The sequence below is a fragment of the Perna viridis genome, chromosome 7 (genome assembly GCF_037379345.1).
Source record: "Perna viridis isolate PV_CMFRI_1.1 ecotype Kerala chromosome 7, ASM3737934v1, whole genome shotgun sequence".
In the NCBI taxonomy this organism is placed as follows: Eukaryota; Metazoa; Mollusca; class Bivalvia; order Mytilida; family Mytilidae; genus Perna; species Perna viridis.
The window spans coordinates 24,278,964-24,296,288 of NC_142451.1; the positions used below are offsets into that span (position 1 = coordinate 24,278,964).

At 32.7% G+C, this 17,325-nt stretch overlaps 1 protein-coding gene across 1 annotated transcript; it reads left to right on the forward strand.

Moving 5' to 3' along the window:
- The first annotated feature begins 4,134 nt into the window (after positions 1-4,134).
- Positions 4,135-14,010, forward strand: LOC148611921 (glucose dehydrogenase [FAD, quinone]-like). Its single transcript, XM_088595336.1, has 11 exons — positions 4,135-4,258; positions 4,733-4,941; positions 5,916-6,105; positions 6,624-6,752; positions 8,567-8,688; positions 9,761-9,928; positions 10,422-10,572; positions 11,470-11,627; positions 12,088-12,262; positions 12,675-12,900; positions 13,324-14,010. The coding sequence occupies exons 1-11, from the start codon at positions 4,135-4,137 to the stop codon at positions 13,487-13,489; spliced, it is 1,818 nt and encodes a 605-aa protein (XP_088451462.1). The 3' UTR covers positions 13,490-14,010.
- Positions 14,011-17,325: the final 3,315 nt, after the last annotated feature.

Sequence of the window (17,325 nt, forward strand, 5' to 3'; positions counted from 1 at the left end):
AAAGACAATGATAATCATATATCGATGTCAATGATTGGTTGTACATCCAGACAATGCGCTTACAGTCGAACCATACGAGAATTTTCGAATAATACCGAGGTGGCCCAAACCATATATGCAGTCTTAAAGCCCGTATGATCAGTTCCAGAACTTAGTTTGTAAATATTTACTGGAGGTATTTGTTTAACTTTGCAGATATTGATCACTCCCTGTTGACCATAACTCTCCATGTCTTCGTCCGTATTTTCCTGTTTAGTTCTTCATAATTTCTGTTTCCGTTCACTGTTTCATGAAACTAGTTTTCAAGCCACAAGGTCTTTAGTTAACTGTTATGTAAACAGTTGTAAAGTCAACGTTCCTGCAGTTCTAAGTTTGAGTAAAGTTCTAGTTCAAAAGATTTATATAGCTTCAAAACTGGTCATAATTTACTCTAGGTCCTTTCACGGCTAATCAAACCAGATATAAACTGATAACTTCAGAAATACATTTTTTTCACAATATATTGAACTGCAGAAATATCAAGAGAGAGGATACGCACAACATTGCATTAACAGTTTGTTGTATCAAAAACATAATTCATAAAATGTCTAAATGAACAATATATAACTTAAAAGCAATCAAAAAGACAAATGTTTACCATACTTATATATAATTTATAATGATAGATAGTGCAGTGTTTAGATAAAAAAATTATGTTTCTCATAAAGTAACTAAAGTTTGGAATAACAACGTTAGCTAGTACTTGTTTAGTTCTACAATGTTGCTATGTAACACACATATCTAATAACAGCATTGTTAAAAAGCAGTATTTAACATTGCTGTAATTCACAACATCGATTCATAACAACATAAAGATACGAAAAGGATGTTCTTCGGAGGTGATATCTTATAACAATAATGTAAATTGACTTGATGTCCCTTTTTCACCATTCTGCAACATATAGAAAATCAGGTTGAAGGCATTGTCGTTCTAGGTATACCCCACTCGTATGGCAATCAAAAGGGGTAGATTCACCCACAGACTTATTGCTATATCGAAAAAATAATTTATTTTCTGAAATTTCCTATTTGCATATTTAAAAGGTTTGATAATAGCTTTTATACTGATAATACAAGCTGTTAAATCATAATTGAGTCATAATGAGGTAAAGAATATTACTGCTGCACAGTTTACAAAAAAATTGTACAAAAAAAAATGATTAGAAGTAGTTTCTTGATTCCTAAATATTGAGCGTAAGATTTGAACAACACCATATTTTGTCAGGAGTTGTAATGATATAGAAAGATATTCAATTATAAATATCAATGCGTTCGGCAAATGCGCAAAAATTGCCTTATGAATTAAGCTATTACATAACAATTTGCTTATTTTTTCTTTCTTTTCCTCTTCCAAATTTTTCAACTTTTGTGCAACACATGCATCATTGAAATATATTGAGCAAGGCTTCCTTAAGTAACGGTGATATCTGTATGAACAATTCCAATAATGTATGAGTGGATGATAACAAACTTTGGCGGCTGTTTCTAGAAAAACAGAGGACGCTTACCCTACCGGTGCACTTGGCCCATGCTCTCAGTTTTTAGTGGAGTCCGAGTTTCTCATTTGCTTTTGTTACTTTGTTTGTATGATTTTAGTTAATTTATGTTCTTTGTTGTGTATGTCTGTTTGCCATGTCGGGTCTTTGTCCCTGGATTACATTCTTTTGATTACCGCTATAACCTTGGTTCCCTTGATTACTCTTTGAATTGAGACCATCGATTTATAAACCGATTTAGTTTTTTGTTCTGTTCAGGATGCAATTCGTTTCAGTTAAATAATACGCATACAATTGACTTCGTTATAGTAGAAGTTTAACTTAATATCGTGAATTAACGTATATTACAGGGACTTGCTCCCACTATCAAATATGCAACCTGACGAGTATATAAATTCGTGTTTATATACTACTTTGTCTACATATTACACACTGGCAGCAAAGCCCTGTGCAGAAACATCGTCGGAATGGACGTTGACGAAAATTCCACAGACCGCAAATACGAGACTGTACAGTTATCTGACCGTGGAGTGTAGTGAGACTTCGACAAATGAATTTTTTGAATAAAGATAAAGTATTAAGGTAATGATCAGTAAGTTACATCAGTCATGTGCACGTAATTACAATGCAATCAATACAAAAGCGGTTATTGTAGAAATACCTTACTTCGTGGATAGATACCAATTTTCGTGGATAAGGGATAATTCTTGATTTCGTAGTTTTGAGGTTTTCAGTATATACATCAATGGGAATCTCCTTTTCGTTGGGAACTACATTTCATTCTTTACCTCACCCATAAAAAACACGAAAATTGGTACCACATGGACAATAGTACTTTCACAGTTACAATCTCAAAATATTACCTAAATTTATTCATTTGGCACTTTCTGCCAAATTGATAGAGAGTTAGGTCAGTTTTTTTGTTATTTTACATAAAGTTTCTCATATTTATGGCATGCCATGCCATAATATTTTCCTAATAAAACATGTTTGTCTATATTCAGATGGAAACTTGTGAAACTGAGCCCATACTTTTGGGTGTATGATGCAATACATAGATTATAGTGTATTGTTAATTTTAAAAAAATTAAATTATCTACGTTACAAGTTCTTGAGCTCTAAATTCTTAGCATTTTCAGGTGGATGTAGGGACACGATCTTGTGTGCTGTTAGTGATAAAGTCATACTAATAAATTATGTTACAATAAAAGAAAAAAAATCCATTGAAACAGTCACAGGATGCATATAAACCAAAATAAATTGGACAAGAAAAACATACAAAAAGATAAATAAATTACAAAAAATACATGATTTATATTGTGCCAAGTAACCTCAGTAACGTGCTTAATTACTAACGAGCAGAATTCAGTCATTAATCACTAAAGAACTTATATCTGTCTTTTCTTATTGAACTTCTTAAAGTACAAACCTCAAATGTCATGGGAGAAAACAAAGCAAAAACAACAACGCCAACAAAAACAAACAAACAACAACAACAACAAAACAAATATTAAACAAGCTAGCTTACGAACAACAAACAAACTAACACCAACAAAAGCGGCAGCAGCTGATATCTATGTATAAATATAGCAGACATAACATATATAAAATGCCAAAACATATTTTAACTTAACCATGGCCCTTCAATGTATGCAAGGCATGCTGAAGTTGGAGAATATTCTCAATTTCTTTCAATCAAAATCTAGGGTTCTCATGACAACACATATTATAACTTTCAAGTTTTGTGTCGCCATGGCATGAATACAACAGTTTTCTTAAATCAACCATTGTGATGTACATGTTAAGGAGAAGAAGAACACATTACTTATATGGGATTGAAATTATATATTTCTATTTTGAAATGTATGGCTGTTTTAATTTCATAATATATTTCAGTGACGTTTGATTTTAATTCATCATACCTTTTGACATGCAACAGAAACAAGGCGATAGAAATCACGACTACAGGTGATTTTGATGACATCATCATAATGTTCATATTTTTAGTTGTAAAAAAATTTCTTTTATGCACGATATAACATTGCATTTGTATAATAATTTACACCGTGTAAAGTCTCATAGGTACTTAAGTTTGCTGTAAGGTCACATTTTATACTTACATACTCCTTTATAATTGTGTTTGTGTGATGATCCATGCATTGAAAAGTTATTCCAGAGGATACTCAGACAGACACTGTGAGTATAATAAAGAAATAAATCACGAAAACTCCATTTTATCATTGTTGTACCACGGGCTGGCCATTTATGTCGCATTGTTTCACCCGAGCTACAGTGAGTGATTAAATATCAACATAAATGGCCAGCCCGTGATAGAATAATGATAAAATGGCGTTTCTGGATTTGTTTCGATTCTAATAAGACTAGGTTCTTCATTTTTTAATAGACAAAGCATATGAGTTGCACGAAATGTTGATCATTTGTTTATCACTTTTTTTACCAACGCTGTTGTTTAAAGAGCTTTCAAGCACGTCATATTAGTATGTTAGTTCTACTACTTGATTTTATAGTATATTAAATGACAAAAGCCTTCGTTGGTTTTTTTTTGTTTCTGTGTACTTCTGTATGTGTTTTGTTTTAGATGCTTGGATCTTCAAAAGCAGGTCTTGTTGGTCTGCTTGCCACTATAATATGGTTTAAGAGAAAATCAACTCCGGATGACATCATCAATGTTACTCTTTACCCAACTTATGACTATATAATTGGTAAGTATGTAGAAATTTTGGCTTTTGAAACGAACGCTTAAACAATGCTTATAGTGGTAAGATGGGTTATAAATTATATGCGTGTTATGTTATGAAGAGTGGGATACCTTCTCTCATTACTTGTGGTCAATATCAATATCAAGTTTGATATCAGAATGTCACAATATGAAATTTTGCCAATTTTTACATAGTAATTTCGCTTAGTTGTTGTGCATCCCTTAAACAGCTGTGATAGATGTCCAATTAGCACGCAGATACTATCTTTACCATCATCAATATCCATGATTTTATGTTTTGATAGTTCATCATCTAATGAATAAATAAACTCAGAACATCAAAGCAAAAAATTGTGTCATATTTAAATATGGAAACTTCGGACACTATGCTATCGAACCATGCCATATGTAAATGAAAACAAACGAGGTAGCAGAATGGGTTCACAAATATCACTGATTACGCTTCATATACTTTTAGTCGGGTCTGGGTCAACTGGAGCGGTTATAGCTAGCAGGTTGTCAGAGGATCCTACCGTGTCTGTATTATTGGTTGAAGCTGGTGGTTCTGAATTGAATAATGACAACATACGTGTACCCTTAATGGTTGGAGCTCTACAGGGTTCAAATGAAGATTGGGGTTACTACAGTATCCCTCAAAAATACAGTCACAAGGCAATGAATGATCAGGTACCTTACTTTGCAACCTCCTACGCAAGTTCAAAGCTTTATATCTCTGCCACACTCAGTACTATACCATGCCCTTTCAGGCAAATTAGTACAATACACCGGACATGGCTTTGCGAATTTGTAATGGAAAGTGCTCTTGCCCTGCGGATTTTTTTTTACATCCTATCTATCTGAGCCTATTAGATAGCAGAGGGAAACATATTAAACCAGGAAGCGGTAATTGGTCTGCAGAGGAATTTGCTGAATGCATTGAAACTGAAATTTTCTTTAAAAGTTTTATTGTATTGAAAAAAAATGATATGTCTTTTCAGTTACAATAGCTTGAAAATTTTCTTATAGATTTTTTCCTCAAGTTTTGAATTTGATTTTTTTATATTATGAAATAAAATAATATCCCGCTTCTAAAGCTATGAAGTGTCGGGAAATGAAAGGAAATATCTTGCAGAAAATATTCATCTAAATATAAATAGCCAAACAATGTCTGTGTAGCCAAATCTAATAAACCAATACATACAACTAAAAAAGGAACAAAAATACGATATTTCAACTTAATTGTAGTTTATTATTTAAATTGATTTATCGTACCTTTGTCGGAAGAGAGTAGTCCCTTTATTCAAACTACTGTTAAGGGTCCCTAAAAAGCAAGAAAATAAATTTTACAAGTTTCATTTATGAAACGAAAATATGGTGTAAATGTGCGATTCATGACATACAACATTCTTAAACGATGTTAAGCATTTAGAAGGAATACACTTTTAATGTTTAAAGTGTTTTTATTTATAAATTTTGATACATCAAATGGTTACGATTTTCCAAACGAAGTATTTTTTCAAGAGTGTTATGTTTTCTGGTAAAAGAGTATGGTGTATGGTGTAGACTTTGCATACACGTATCCGAATTACTTCTCTACTTCATTTTGATTGTTCGTTTCGACAATGTGCTATCGTATTTGTTCACCGTTTGCGTTATTACAGAGAGCTTATCATCCTCGTGGACGTGTTTTAGGTGGAACCAGTTGTTTAAATTACTTAACTTTTATACGTGGTAGTAGACATGACTATAATCAATGGGAAGCTGAGGGATGTACAGGATGGGGTTACAAAGATGTTCTTCCTTACTTTCTCAAACTGGAAGATATACAAATTTCAAGGTTTTTTAATTCTCGTAAGTACTTATTGTTTAATATTTTTAAAGTAGCATTTGTAGAAAAAATACAAGAATAATATAATTTTTTTTCTATCTTGACCTTTAAAACTGAACCAAGCCACATTTGTTGGCTATTTATTCTGTTGACCTTTTTATCAAACTAAAAATTGGAAATCAGTCATTTTATTAACCTTGGGTTAGCAATTAACGTGAAAAGATAAGATTTCAATATGTGTAGAAAGAGGAAACAAGGGAAACCGAGATTTAGCGGAAATCAAAAGAATGTAATCCAGGAAAAAAACCAGACACGGAAAAAAGACACACGAAACAAAGAACACGAAATATCCAAAATTATATCTACAAAGCAACAAAAGTAAACGAGCAACGCGGACTACATAGACAACTGGGAGCTTAGACCAAGTGCACCGGTATGGAAATAACGCAATACACGAAGCTAACACAATCGATATTAATGAAAGGTTAATGGCAAAACATGTAGAAGACTTGAATAACTTTTCTTAGTTCTTGTATACCAGCTTACCATCGGCGTGGTGGGTTTATTCCTGTTTCCGAGAGTAAAGTTACGCCACTAGCAGATATATTTAACAGAGCATCAAATGAAATAGGTTTGGAGACCGTTGATGTGAATGGAGAGTCTATGCTAGGCAAGTGTCCATTCATCTTTCCTTTACTATGTGATATTTATCCCTTATTTTTTCAACATTATAAATATTTAGAAATATTGTTCTAAGTAGAATTTTATATTGTACGAGTTTGCAAGTGCAATATATATGTATATAAATAAACGTCTCAGAATGTGACGACTCTATTCGCTACACTGCTCCATCGGATCAAATTGATACTGGGAAAATAATGTAAACTTATAGAAGGGTCTAAAAAATTCCAAAAGATGTTAGAACTGTCAAATTTGCGATGCAAATTTTGGTCGTTCCGTCCGCGGGATTCGAACTCGTACCGCTATGACATCTATGGCAACACCGCCTGCACAAAGTCCTGCGCCCTAAACCACTCGGCCAGCTAGGCCGGGTCATTCCTCCACGTAGGAATAATCTAGGACTGTAACTTAGTACACGATGTATGGTAGTACGGGAAAGTTCATCTAGGTGCTATTATGTAGGATGGAATTAATGATGCATGTCATAACAAATCAATATTATACAAACATCTCAGAATGTGACGATTCTATTCGCTACCCTGCTCCATCGTATCAATTTGATACAGGGAAGATAATGTAAACTTATAGAAGGGTCTGACAAGTTCCCAACGATGTTAGAACTGTCAAATATAATCAAGTCTAAACTACACCCCAACTCTAGAATCCATGCGAGGTTGCAAATTTGCAATGCAAATTTGGTCGCTCCCTCAACGGGCTTCGAACCCCTTCTCTTCTCTGGCATCCATAGCAACACCGCTTGCACTAAGTCCAACGGTGTAGACCACTCCGCGAACTTAACTATATAAAATACAGCTTTTGTTAACCGAGTGATACTTCCTCGTAAGCAAATCTAGAGCGCCTACATACAATATAGCTTTTTATGATTAGCACATGATGTAATAGGACAACCTCTGATGGTATCGAATATATGTATATATAATTCAACGAGGTATTATATCTTCCATTATTCTTGCAATAATCCTTTACTTACCATATGCTACAAAATTATTGAACTCTCAAAATGAGTTTTTGAAATCGATGACGTAATGATTTTGAAGCTTTATTTTCTATATTAAAAAATATATTGGTATGCTATAAAATAACTACCCTCAGTTTTTTTCCAATATTTTCTTTAATACAAGGTAGGTGCTCATATGTATTACCCATGAAATGTGATAGAGTCTGGGATATTTGAGGGAGGAAGAAAATGTGATAATTTTAATTTATAAATATTTTAAATAAATTCAACTACCATTTATCTGGTTTTTAGGTGAAAAGTTAAATGCTTAAATGCTATTTAAATTGTCTATTGAATTAGAAAAAAAAAACAAAAACAAACAAACAAACAAACAAACAAACTGAAGTTGACCACAGGTATGGAAAAGTGATGTGAGAGTAAGAATGTGTTGTTTTATTTACTGCACATGCATTTTTTGACTTTTACTCTTCGTTCCTGCCATATCGTTCGTTTAGATATCAGGTATTGCTCATAACGACAGTAAATAGAAACTTATTCTTTTTTTCCTTGAAGAAATATTTGTTGTTTTGTTGTTGTTTAGAAAACTACAACACCAATAATTTCTTAAATCATACATTTGTTCCGTTATCTAATCGTTTTTCTTTCAAATCAATACTTCATTCTTTTTGATTCTTACACAAATTTTTACGAATAAAATCTAAACGCTGAAGTACTAAGTTACTTTTGATACTATTGTTTTTTTATGTTCGCGTTACACAGTAAAAAAAATGGATAGATATATTTTAACATATAGAAAATCCATTATGCATCATAATTTCTTTAAGGTTACACATACAATCAAGCCAACATATATCACGGAGAAAGGTTTAGTACAGCAAGATCATACCTCAGACCGTTTTTACGTCGACCCAACCTTCACATTAGTGTCAATACTATTGCTACAAAGGTATGTATGTAGATTTTGTTAAGTCCCGTTACTGTAAATGAATGGATTTTCGCGGTTGCTAATTTTGGCGGATTCTGTTATGTGAAAGAACAATCAAGGGAATCAACATTTCAGCGGAAATGAAAAATAACGTAATACAAAGTAGTAACGGCAATCTTAACATAACATATGAGTTATGATTTGAAAACTTCATACAAAGGCGATGAAGGGTTGTTGCCACAGATGAAAGGAAAGTTGACGATACTGAATTCAAATTCATCGCGTTTGTCGTATAGTTTGGGCAATAGTTTTGCTTTTCCATCGATTTCTAGTGTATGTCAAGATATGAGGCTGACTTTATAGTGTCAGTAGTATCCTTTGGGTAGATGATATTTATACAATCCCAAAACAAGCATTGTTAAAGGATAATAAGTCATCTATATAGCTTAAATTGAGATCAAAGGATCTGGCTAAACGAATTTCTCTCATACTCGTGAGTTTCAATTTCCAAAATTTGATAAGTGTTTAACATTGTTGAAAAATTCAATTTAGTGGATACTCTTTTGCGGTTTCCTGTCGACCGCTAAAATAGCAAAAAAAAAAAAAAATTTCCGCGAAAATTGATACGTTAACATTATTTCTGTTATCGACTAACTGTCACTGGAAAATATACAACTTTAGAGAATATTTACATTTTCGTGTGTTGAAACTTTATTTGCTTTTGGTTTACTACTGAATTGTCATCAACTGTCATTAGACAGGCCTCCTAAACATTGTTGATATTTGAAATAAAATCTTGGGTTGTATTAGTCGACAGAAATAGTACAAAGAGTTGCCCATGCAAACCATATGGTAGTAAATTGTAAAAGTAAGAGGTCAGATAATGTACTTTTCTTTTTAAATAACAATTAAATCGCTAAAGCAACTTACCAGATATGATTTATTTGTGGCGATTTATTTCATCAAGTACACATGAAAGAGCAAATGTCACTCTTGCAACTTGTAAATAAAATTAACGTACAATATTATCATGGAGGAATCAAATGAGTGCAACAAAACAGCTCTTGTGCAAAATTCATATATTCGTACGCAGATAGAAATTCAAGGCACAACTGTTACGGGTCTACAAATAGTGAAGGACAACAAAGGGTTAACAATCAAATCCAGGAAAGAAATTATAATATCAGCTGGTGCCTTTAACAGCCCACAGTTACTCATGTTATCTGGAATTGGTCCCAAAGAAGAACTGCAAAAGCATAAGGTTATTATAAAATGTAAAAACAAATCGGTTTTAATGTATACACTATAATGAGACACAGAAAAATACGCCACAATAATAGCGAATGATCGAAAAAATACCGACTACAAATGTACTAGCTTCTGCTTTACTGTCATTGTCTATTACTGACTTGCTAATTAAACGTATATAATTTAGTTCTAATTTAGTTTTTTTTTATATATATATGCTTATTGTTGAAACTAATGTCTTGACACCGATCTTTGTCTTTTGATTGTTATCGTAAAATCAATAAGAACCGCAATTAAAGAAAAACTGGAATTAAAAAAAAATGTCGTTAAAAATATTCTACAAAAATAGTATCTCTATAGTTTTTAAAATTTCAATAGTAATGCTAACTTTATAAATAATCAGCTTCAATTCAAGAAAAAGATAAATCAAAGAAAATTTCTATAATTCAGTGACAATGCTTGAAATGCAAAAATTAATGAACTCTTTATGGTGTTTTCAATTGTAGATACCAGTAGTTGCCGATTTACCAGTAGGAATAAATTTACAGGATCATATGGCATATTTTATGAAGTACAAAATCAACCAATCGTACTCCATTTCGTCAAAAGATATCAAATCAATTACTCAAAGGTTGCGCTATGAAACAACCGGTAAAGGTAATACAAAGAACGGTCTCGTTCGTTTTTCCGTTTACAGCTTTGAAAGAATTTCTTTTCGGTTGGATCACTATCGCATGTATCACCAAAACTCTTGTTTTTGCATTGCAGTAGGTCTTCCGACAATATTTACCTGAATATCATATTGTTATTTTCACTACTGTAAAAGATAGATTTAACATTTTATTCAAATGCTCAAAATAAAACGGGGAAACATTTGTTCTTAAATTAATAAGGTTTTTAATAATCTGTGTAAGTATTAGGCGATGGGTGTCACAACAATTTTACCAATTTAGTCTTTTGTGATAAAAATATATTCAATGCATCTAGATAATAAGCTTCAATCTACTAAAGGAGGTAGACCTAAGGTAAGGGACACAACTCTTACATATAATTGGAACGTTCGTATTCAGCATTTTACATCAATCTCATATAAGCATTAAAGTAACTTGGATTGATTTTAGTCTGTTTCAAACGAAATCTTGACAGACTTTGGTGAAATTGAATATGATACAAACATATCACTTATTTCAAGATTTATGGCTTTACCCTAAGTGTACCTCCGGAAAGTTATCATTAAGCATATGTGACTTTGATATTTTTTAATACTAGTGCAGGAAAATTTTCCTGTCATTTTTCCCTAGTGCATTTCAACTAAATTTGACCTTTAAACTTTAAAACACTTTGATTGTTATTTCTAGAGGTTATTAGACATAATTACTTGGATGGATAATGCGTCTTTTTTTCTTTATGTGCCACACCTTATACACATTTTGCCTAATTCTAAGATAGAGAAGTACTTAAAGAAGTAAACAAATAACATTGTAAACATAATACTCATTGTTAAAAATATGTTCAAATGAAGGTATGATATAATTACTTAGATCTATTTTCTAGGGAAATTTTCATCTGTTGGCATAGAAGGTCATTTCTTCGGTCAGATAGAAAATAGAGATAAAACTCTACCAAACTATCCAGATTTCCAGCTTCTGATGTTTGCTGGTGCACAAGATGAAGCCTTTATCGATAGACGGAAATCGAATTTGGAAAATGAGGCACGTTAGGTTTCAAAATTACAATTTCCTAAGTACCACGCTTGGGATCTCCTTACTATATATATACTGATTGTTGAAACAGAATGAGAAAACGCTGTTTTTCGAATTTTTAGGATAACTGATTGCCATTTAAGCTCATTTCTTTAAAAACAACACTCATGAATGGAAATGAAATTGCTTTTGTCTAAGTTACATATTTTATTCTTTTTAAACTGCAGTATGCCACTGTTAACAAGTTTTTACTCCATATTTATAAAAGTGGTAAAACTATGTTACGACATTCAAAAATCGTTGATTAACAGAAACATTGTTTTTTTTTTATTTCAGATACAAACTTCTTGCAGAATTAATTGTCAATTGTAAAGATTTGAAAATGGTGTTAAGATTATATTTTGCGGTATGAAGGGATGTAATACAAGTATCATATTTTTAATTCATTTTTCATGATTTACATTTCTAGATTAAGGCAAAGCTAAACGCGAGGGCCAGTGAAAAGGAATTTAGTTTTCTTGTCATACCGTCCCATGTTAAGAGTAGAGGAACTATCCGTCTTCAGAGTTCAGATCCATTTGACCCTCCTTTAATTGATCCCAACTACTTCAGTGATAAAGATGATATCAAAACATTTATTGCAGGTACATAACACCATTCAAATATTTTTGGACGCCTTGATTAAATTGTTCGAGGTTAACAGTTGTACTTAAGAAAGATTTCAGGATGCTTTGCATCAAAAGTTTTGAGCAGTAAGGTAAATCGACCAATTTTATACTTCAGTCTGGAATTTACGATATTGTATGTCTTGTGTATTGTCTATTATACTTTTTATTTCTTGATATTTGACATTCGAATATTTTCAAACTTTCGTACTTTTGTATGTGCTTTGACTATCGTAATGTTTTTGCATTTTGCATTGCATCATTCTAGATCATTTATATTGAGAAACACGACATTCCCTGTTCTCGTCATGTTTGCACATGACACTAATGTATTTCTCCAACACTAAAGTCAGTATGTATTTACAAAAAAAATATGTTTATCCTAATAAAGCAATCAGACGAGCACAGAAGATAGCGGAAACCAAACCTCTGCAAGAGATAGGAGCTACTTTAAACAGAGCTGACTTTGATGATGTATGTGATGATGAATTTTTCAATAGTGATAAGTATTGGGAATGTATCCTGAAGTATTATGCATCAACAATTCATAATCCGGTATCAACATGTAGAATGGGGGCGGCGTCAGATAAAACAGCGGTAGTCGATCCTTATCTTAGGTAAGATATTTTGTTTATAATTATATGACTTAGATCTCAAATTTTTCATCCTTCCAGTGAATTCATCAAACACTTTCAAATTCCTATAATTGTAGTTGAATAATTTACAACTACATTCAAAATTAAAGTTATACTAAACACAAAAATATAATATAACTTAAATAATTCAATGGCTGATGCAACTAGCAGGATTTAAAACCCAAATAAATTCTTCAACGTTCATTGAAGACCAATGGTTGGGGTTGGGCTGACATTTTTATCCCGGTGGGGTTGTTGTCTCTCTGACATATCCGACATACTTATTCTCATTATATATATGGAATGTTCATGCAGCTCATCTGTTAGTATGTTAGTAACCACCATTCAGTAAACAAAAAGTATTCATTCTGTGATCAATATTGGATTTTTTCAATTTGCTTTCAGGGTAAAGGGAATAATGGGTTTGCGAGTTGCTGATGCATCTATAATGAGAAACATACCATCTGGAAATACGAATGCTCCCTGTATAATGATAGGAGAAAAGGCTTCCGATCTCATCCGAGGGAAAAATATTGTAGAAACATTTACGAAGAAAATTTGGAATCGCTGACACTAAATTTTTTAATATAAATTCTTGAAATTCAAAGTCAAATATATTGATCATTTCAAGTGTTTATCGAAATGACTAGTTGCAAAAACTAACCTTAAAAAATATATTTCAGAGACAGAACAAATATTGACAATTCAAGATACCTGAAATAAATGTCGTTTCTCATCTTTATAAAAAGAAAAAAACAAAAAAAAACAAAAAACTGACGAATATGAATACATGTGACAGCCAGATAAAGCAAATGAATTAGAGACTAACTGGTTGGATCAACTATGTTATATATAAATGTAGTTGTGGCTGGCATGTTTTTCCTCTTAGTAAAGTTAATCTTGGTCTGTATTTAAGTACATGATACTTGACAGTACAGGACAGGTAATCTAAGGTGTTGCATTGAGGATAGAATATCAAATAAACGATAAATTTCAGATATCATATTTATCTCAGAATGTGGTCTGTCTTCAATAAGCGCTTTATACACTGTTCCATCAAACCATTCATGGAAGGAAACGGACGGATGGTTAAAAACATCCAAATGATGCCAAACCTGTGAAATTTGCAAAGCAAATATTATTTGTTCTCTCGGTGGGACTCGAACTCGTATGTTTAGAAATATAGCTTTCACAGGGTTGTACCGTAGTAGATAATGTATGTTATTACAGGACAGTTCATCTTGATGGTGTGGTTCACACACACACATACACACACAGAATGTTAATGCCGAGCAATAAATGGAACGAATTCGTTAAACCACAGTAGCTCCTGGGATGAGTCGTGGTTTGTTCAGTAGTAAACATGACGGGTTAAACCATATAGTCTTCCAGACATATAAAGCTGCAGAAGAACAAATGACAATTTTTCTAGTTGTAATCTTCTGAGAACGTAAATCAAACATGGTTTAAAAGATGGAAGATATTCAGATTCCTGAACTGTATAATTACGGTTAGTTCCTAAGAGTTACATCAGCCACGAACATATTTTCAACTTTATACTTTCGAACTAAAAAAAATAACAGATTTCATAAATAAACAAGTACTATCTTTAAGGAGTAATCAAGGGAACCAAGGTTATAGAGGTAATCAAAAGAATGTAATCCAGGGACAAAGACCAGCCATAGAAAAAAGACATACACAACAAAGAACATAAAGTAACTAAAATCATACATACAAAGTAACAAAAGTAAATGAGCAACTCGGACTCCGCTAAAAACTGGGATCATGGACCAGGTGCACCGATAGGGTAAGCGTCCTCTGCTTTTTTATAAACATCCGCCGAGTTGGTCATAAAAAGTCTAGTCCGTGGTAGACAAACGAGGAAAGGAAAACTCACTCGTTGAATAAATCAGTTTTCATGGCGCAGATGGATACACCATAACTATCCACGAGTTCATGATGACGACTATAAAACTTCTGTAGTGATGACTTCAATCTTGTAGCAACAAAACTCTGTTCCGGAAGCCTATGTGTTAGAGTTCTAGCGCGATAGAATAGTCTGCGTAGTTTCAGCAAGCTCTGGCCTAATGTATGAGTTGTGATATGAAGGTGCTGAAGGGATGTTGCCACAGATGAAAGGAAAGTTGACAATCCTGAATGAAAAGTCATCACGTTTGTCGTAAAGTTTTGTCAATAGTTTTCCTTGCAAAACAATGTTGTTTTGGGCATTGTCTGCTAGAACGACAACATATTTTTCATGTATAGTAGACAATGTTTTTGCTACATCGGGGTCTTTGAAAACTGATGTAGCCTTGGCACTCATTGACCTACTTAAAACTTTCATTCGTTTTAAAATTAAAGACCTCACGGCCTTTAACCATTCTGACAGAGAATCAATGTCATCTTGTTCTCGTTCTATCCATTTTCTTGCATAGTCCTCGACGGCATCCATAAGAACTTTAAAGTTATATTTCCAATTCATGGAGCGTGGTTAACGGTACCTAGGGCCTTTAGAAAGGATATTACGCAGAGATTCGTTTTCGACGATGGTTAAATCTCCCGTACCGACGTGACCAGAAGGACCATATTTGAATGGAGAGTTTTGCAAGAACAGTCAGGTGGTTTAGCCTTGAAGTTTTCAATCTCGAGGTTCTGCAATAGCCTTTTATAATTGAAAATTTTGGCTGCAATGGGTGAAGTATAGGAATATGAAATAATTGGTATCGATTTCCTTATAAATTTCTACATTTCTTTAAAAAAAATAACACATGGAACGCAATTTTAAATTTTCGATACTTTTTTTTCTAACGCAATTTCAAATTTTCTATACCGTTTTTTGAACGCCAGTAAGTATCAGTATTTGGCCAATAGGGAAACAGAACTGCGATAAGGTGACTTGAGTTTCCAGAGAATAGCGTCCTTCAATTCAAAGGGTAAAAAGAGAAACTATACCAACTGCGTCGGAATACGTAATTTGGTATCAAAACAAGATATGTCGACAGTCAGGATATTGTTTGTAAATTCTAATCATTTAATTTTGCAAAGGATATTTTTGTCTTTGTCTTTCCACACTTCTTTGGATATTCTTTACTTTTTAAATAATTCATTACAATTGATATTGACAGTCTACCATTCACAAGGAGGATACCTTCCTATATCAAAGACCCACGTAACACCATTACCAGATATTTATCAAACAGCTGCCACAGAATTAGGTCTTGATACTGTTGACGTTAATGGGGAGGACATGTTAGGTAAATATTTGCCTGGAGTGGGGCTCTTGATGTTTTTTTAAATTTTAAACAAACAAGATTTGATATTTTTTAACTACGATAGACGTTTTCGAGAAATTTGGCACACTGAATGGTTCCATCAGATCATTCTTCGCATAAAAATTTATAATTTTGAAATACAAGTGAACAGAACTGTTGTCTCATTGTGTTGAAAATCAAAATTATCAGTACGAAGTAAAGGATGACAATACGCATACTTGATTGAAAAATGCACCTTAATGTGGCTATTGAATTTTTATATGACATGTACAATTGTAATTTTTGCATAGACATAAAACAAATGATCATAGTAAAAAAACGTCATCGATTGATTTTGTTTGTGTAAAAATAATCGTATTATTGAAAACATTGTTTCTAGTGTAACAAATATTCGTTCCGAAAGTTTATAAAATATACTTCTCCTTTCGACTGACCTTGTTTTGTTAATGTTAATGTTTGTTCCTGGACATCCATTTTGATACATCAAACTTGATAAAACATGAAGAATGTATATTCATAACATTTATAACTAGCGGTAAAACTTGATTTTCTTGTATTAGGTTATTCTTACATCCAGTCTAACATAAAGGACGGAGAGCGATACAGTACTGCTAGATCCTATCTCAGCCCTGTTGTACATCGTCCCAATCTATATATCAGTGTTAACAGCTTTGTTTCAAAAGTTAGTGGTTCTGAATTTTACATTTAACCAAATAATGTTTATGTATCGCATATGTGTACCTTTCAAACCGTAAAAGATGGGAACAAGAACGGACATGTCAAAATAAAAACAATTGCACCAGGGTATAACCTAAATTCAAAAAGGTAAAGAGTTTATATTGTCATTGGAAAGGGCAAATACTTTTGAATTTCGAATCATATATATATACTTCAGAAATGTATTTAAATCACAGACTTTCCTATGTAGGGTACGAACAGTAATGCTCTGAAATAAATTCCACGAAATTCTATTTCGTGACATTTTTGTTGTAACGTTTTATTACTGGCAAATCTTGGAATTCTTGAGATTGAACTTATCGGTAAATGGTAAGGCCCCTTCTGGGCGTTAATCTTCAAGAGAAATTAGAGAATATTATAAATTTATTACCTTCATACAATAAACCTCAATGGAATG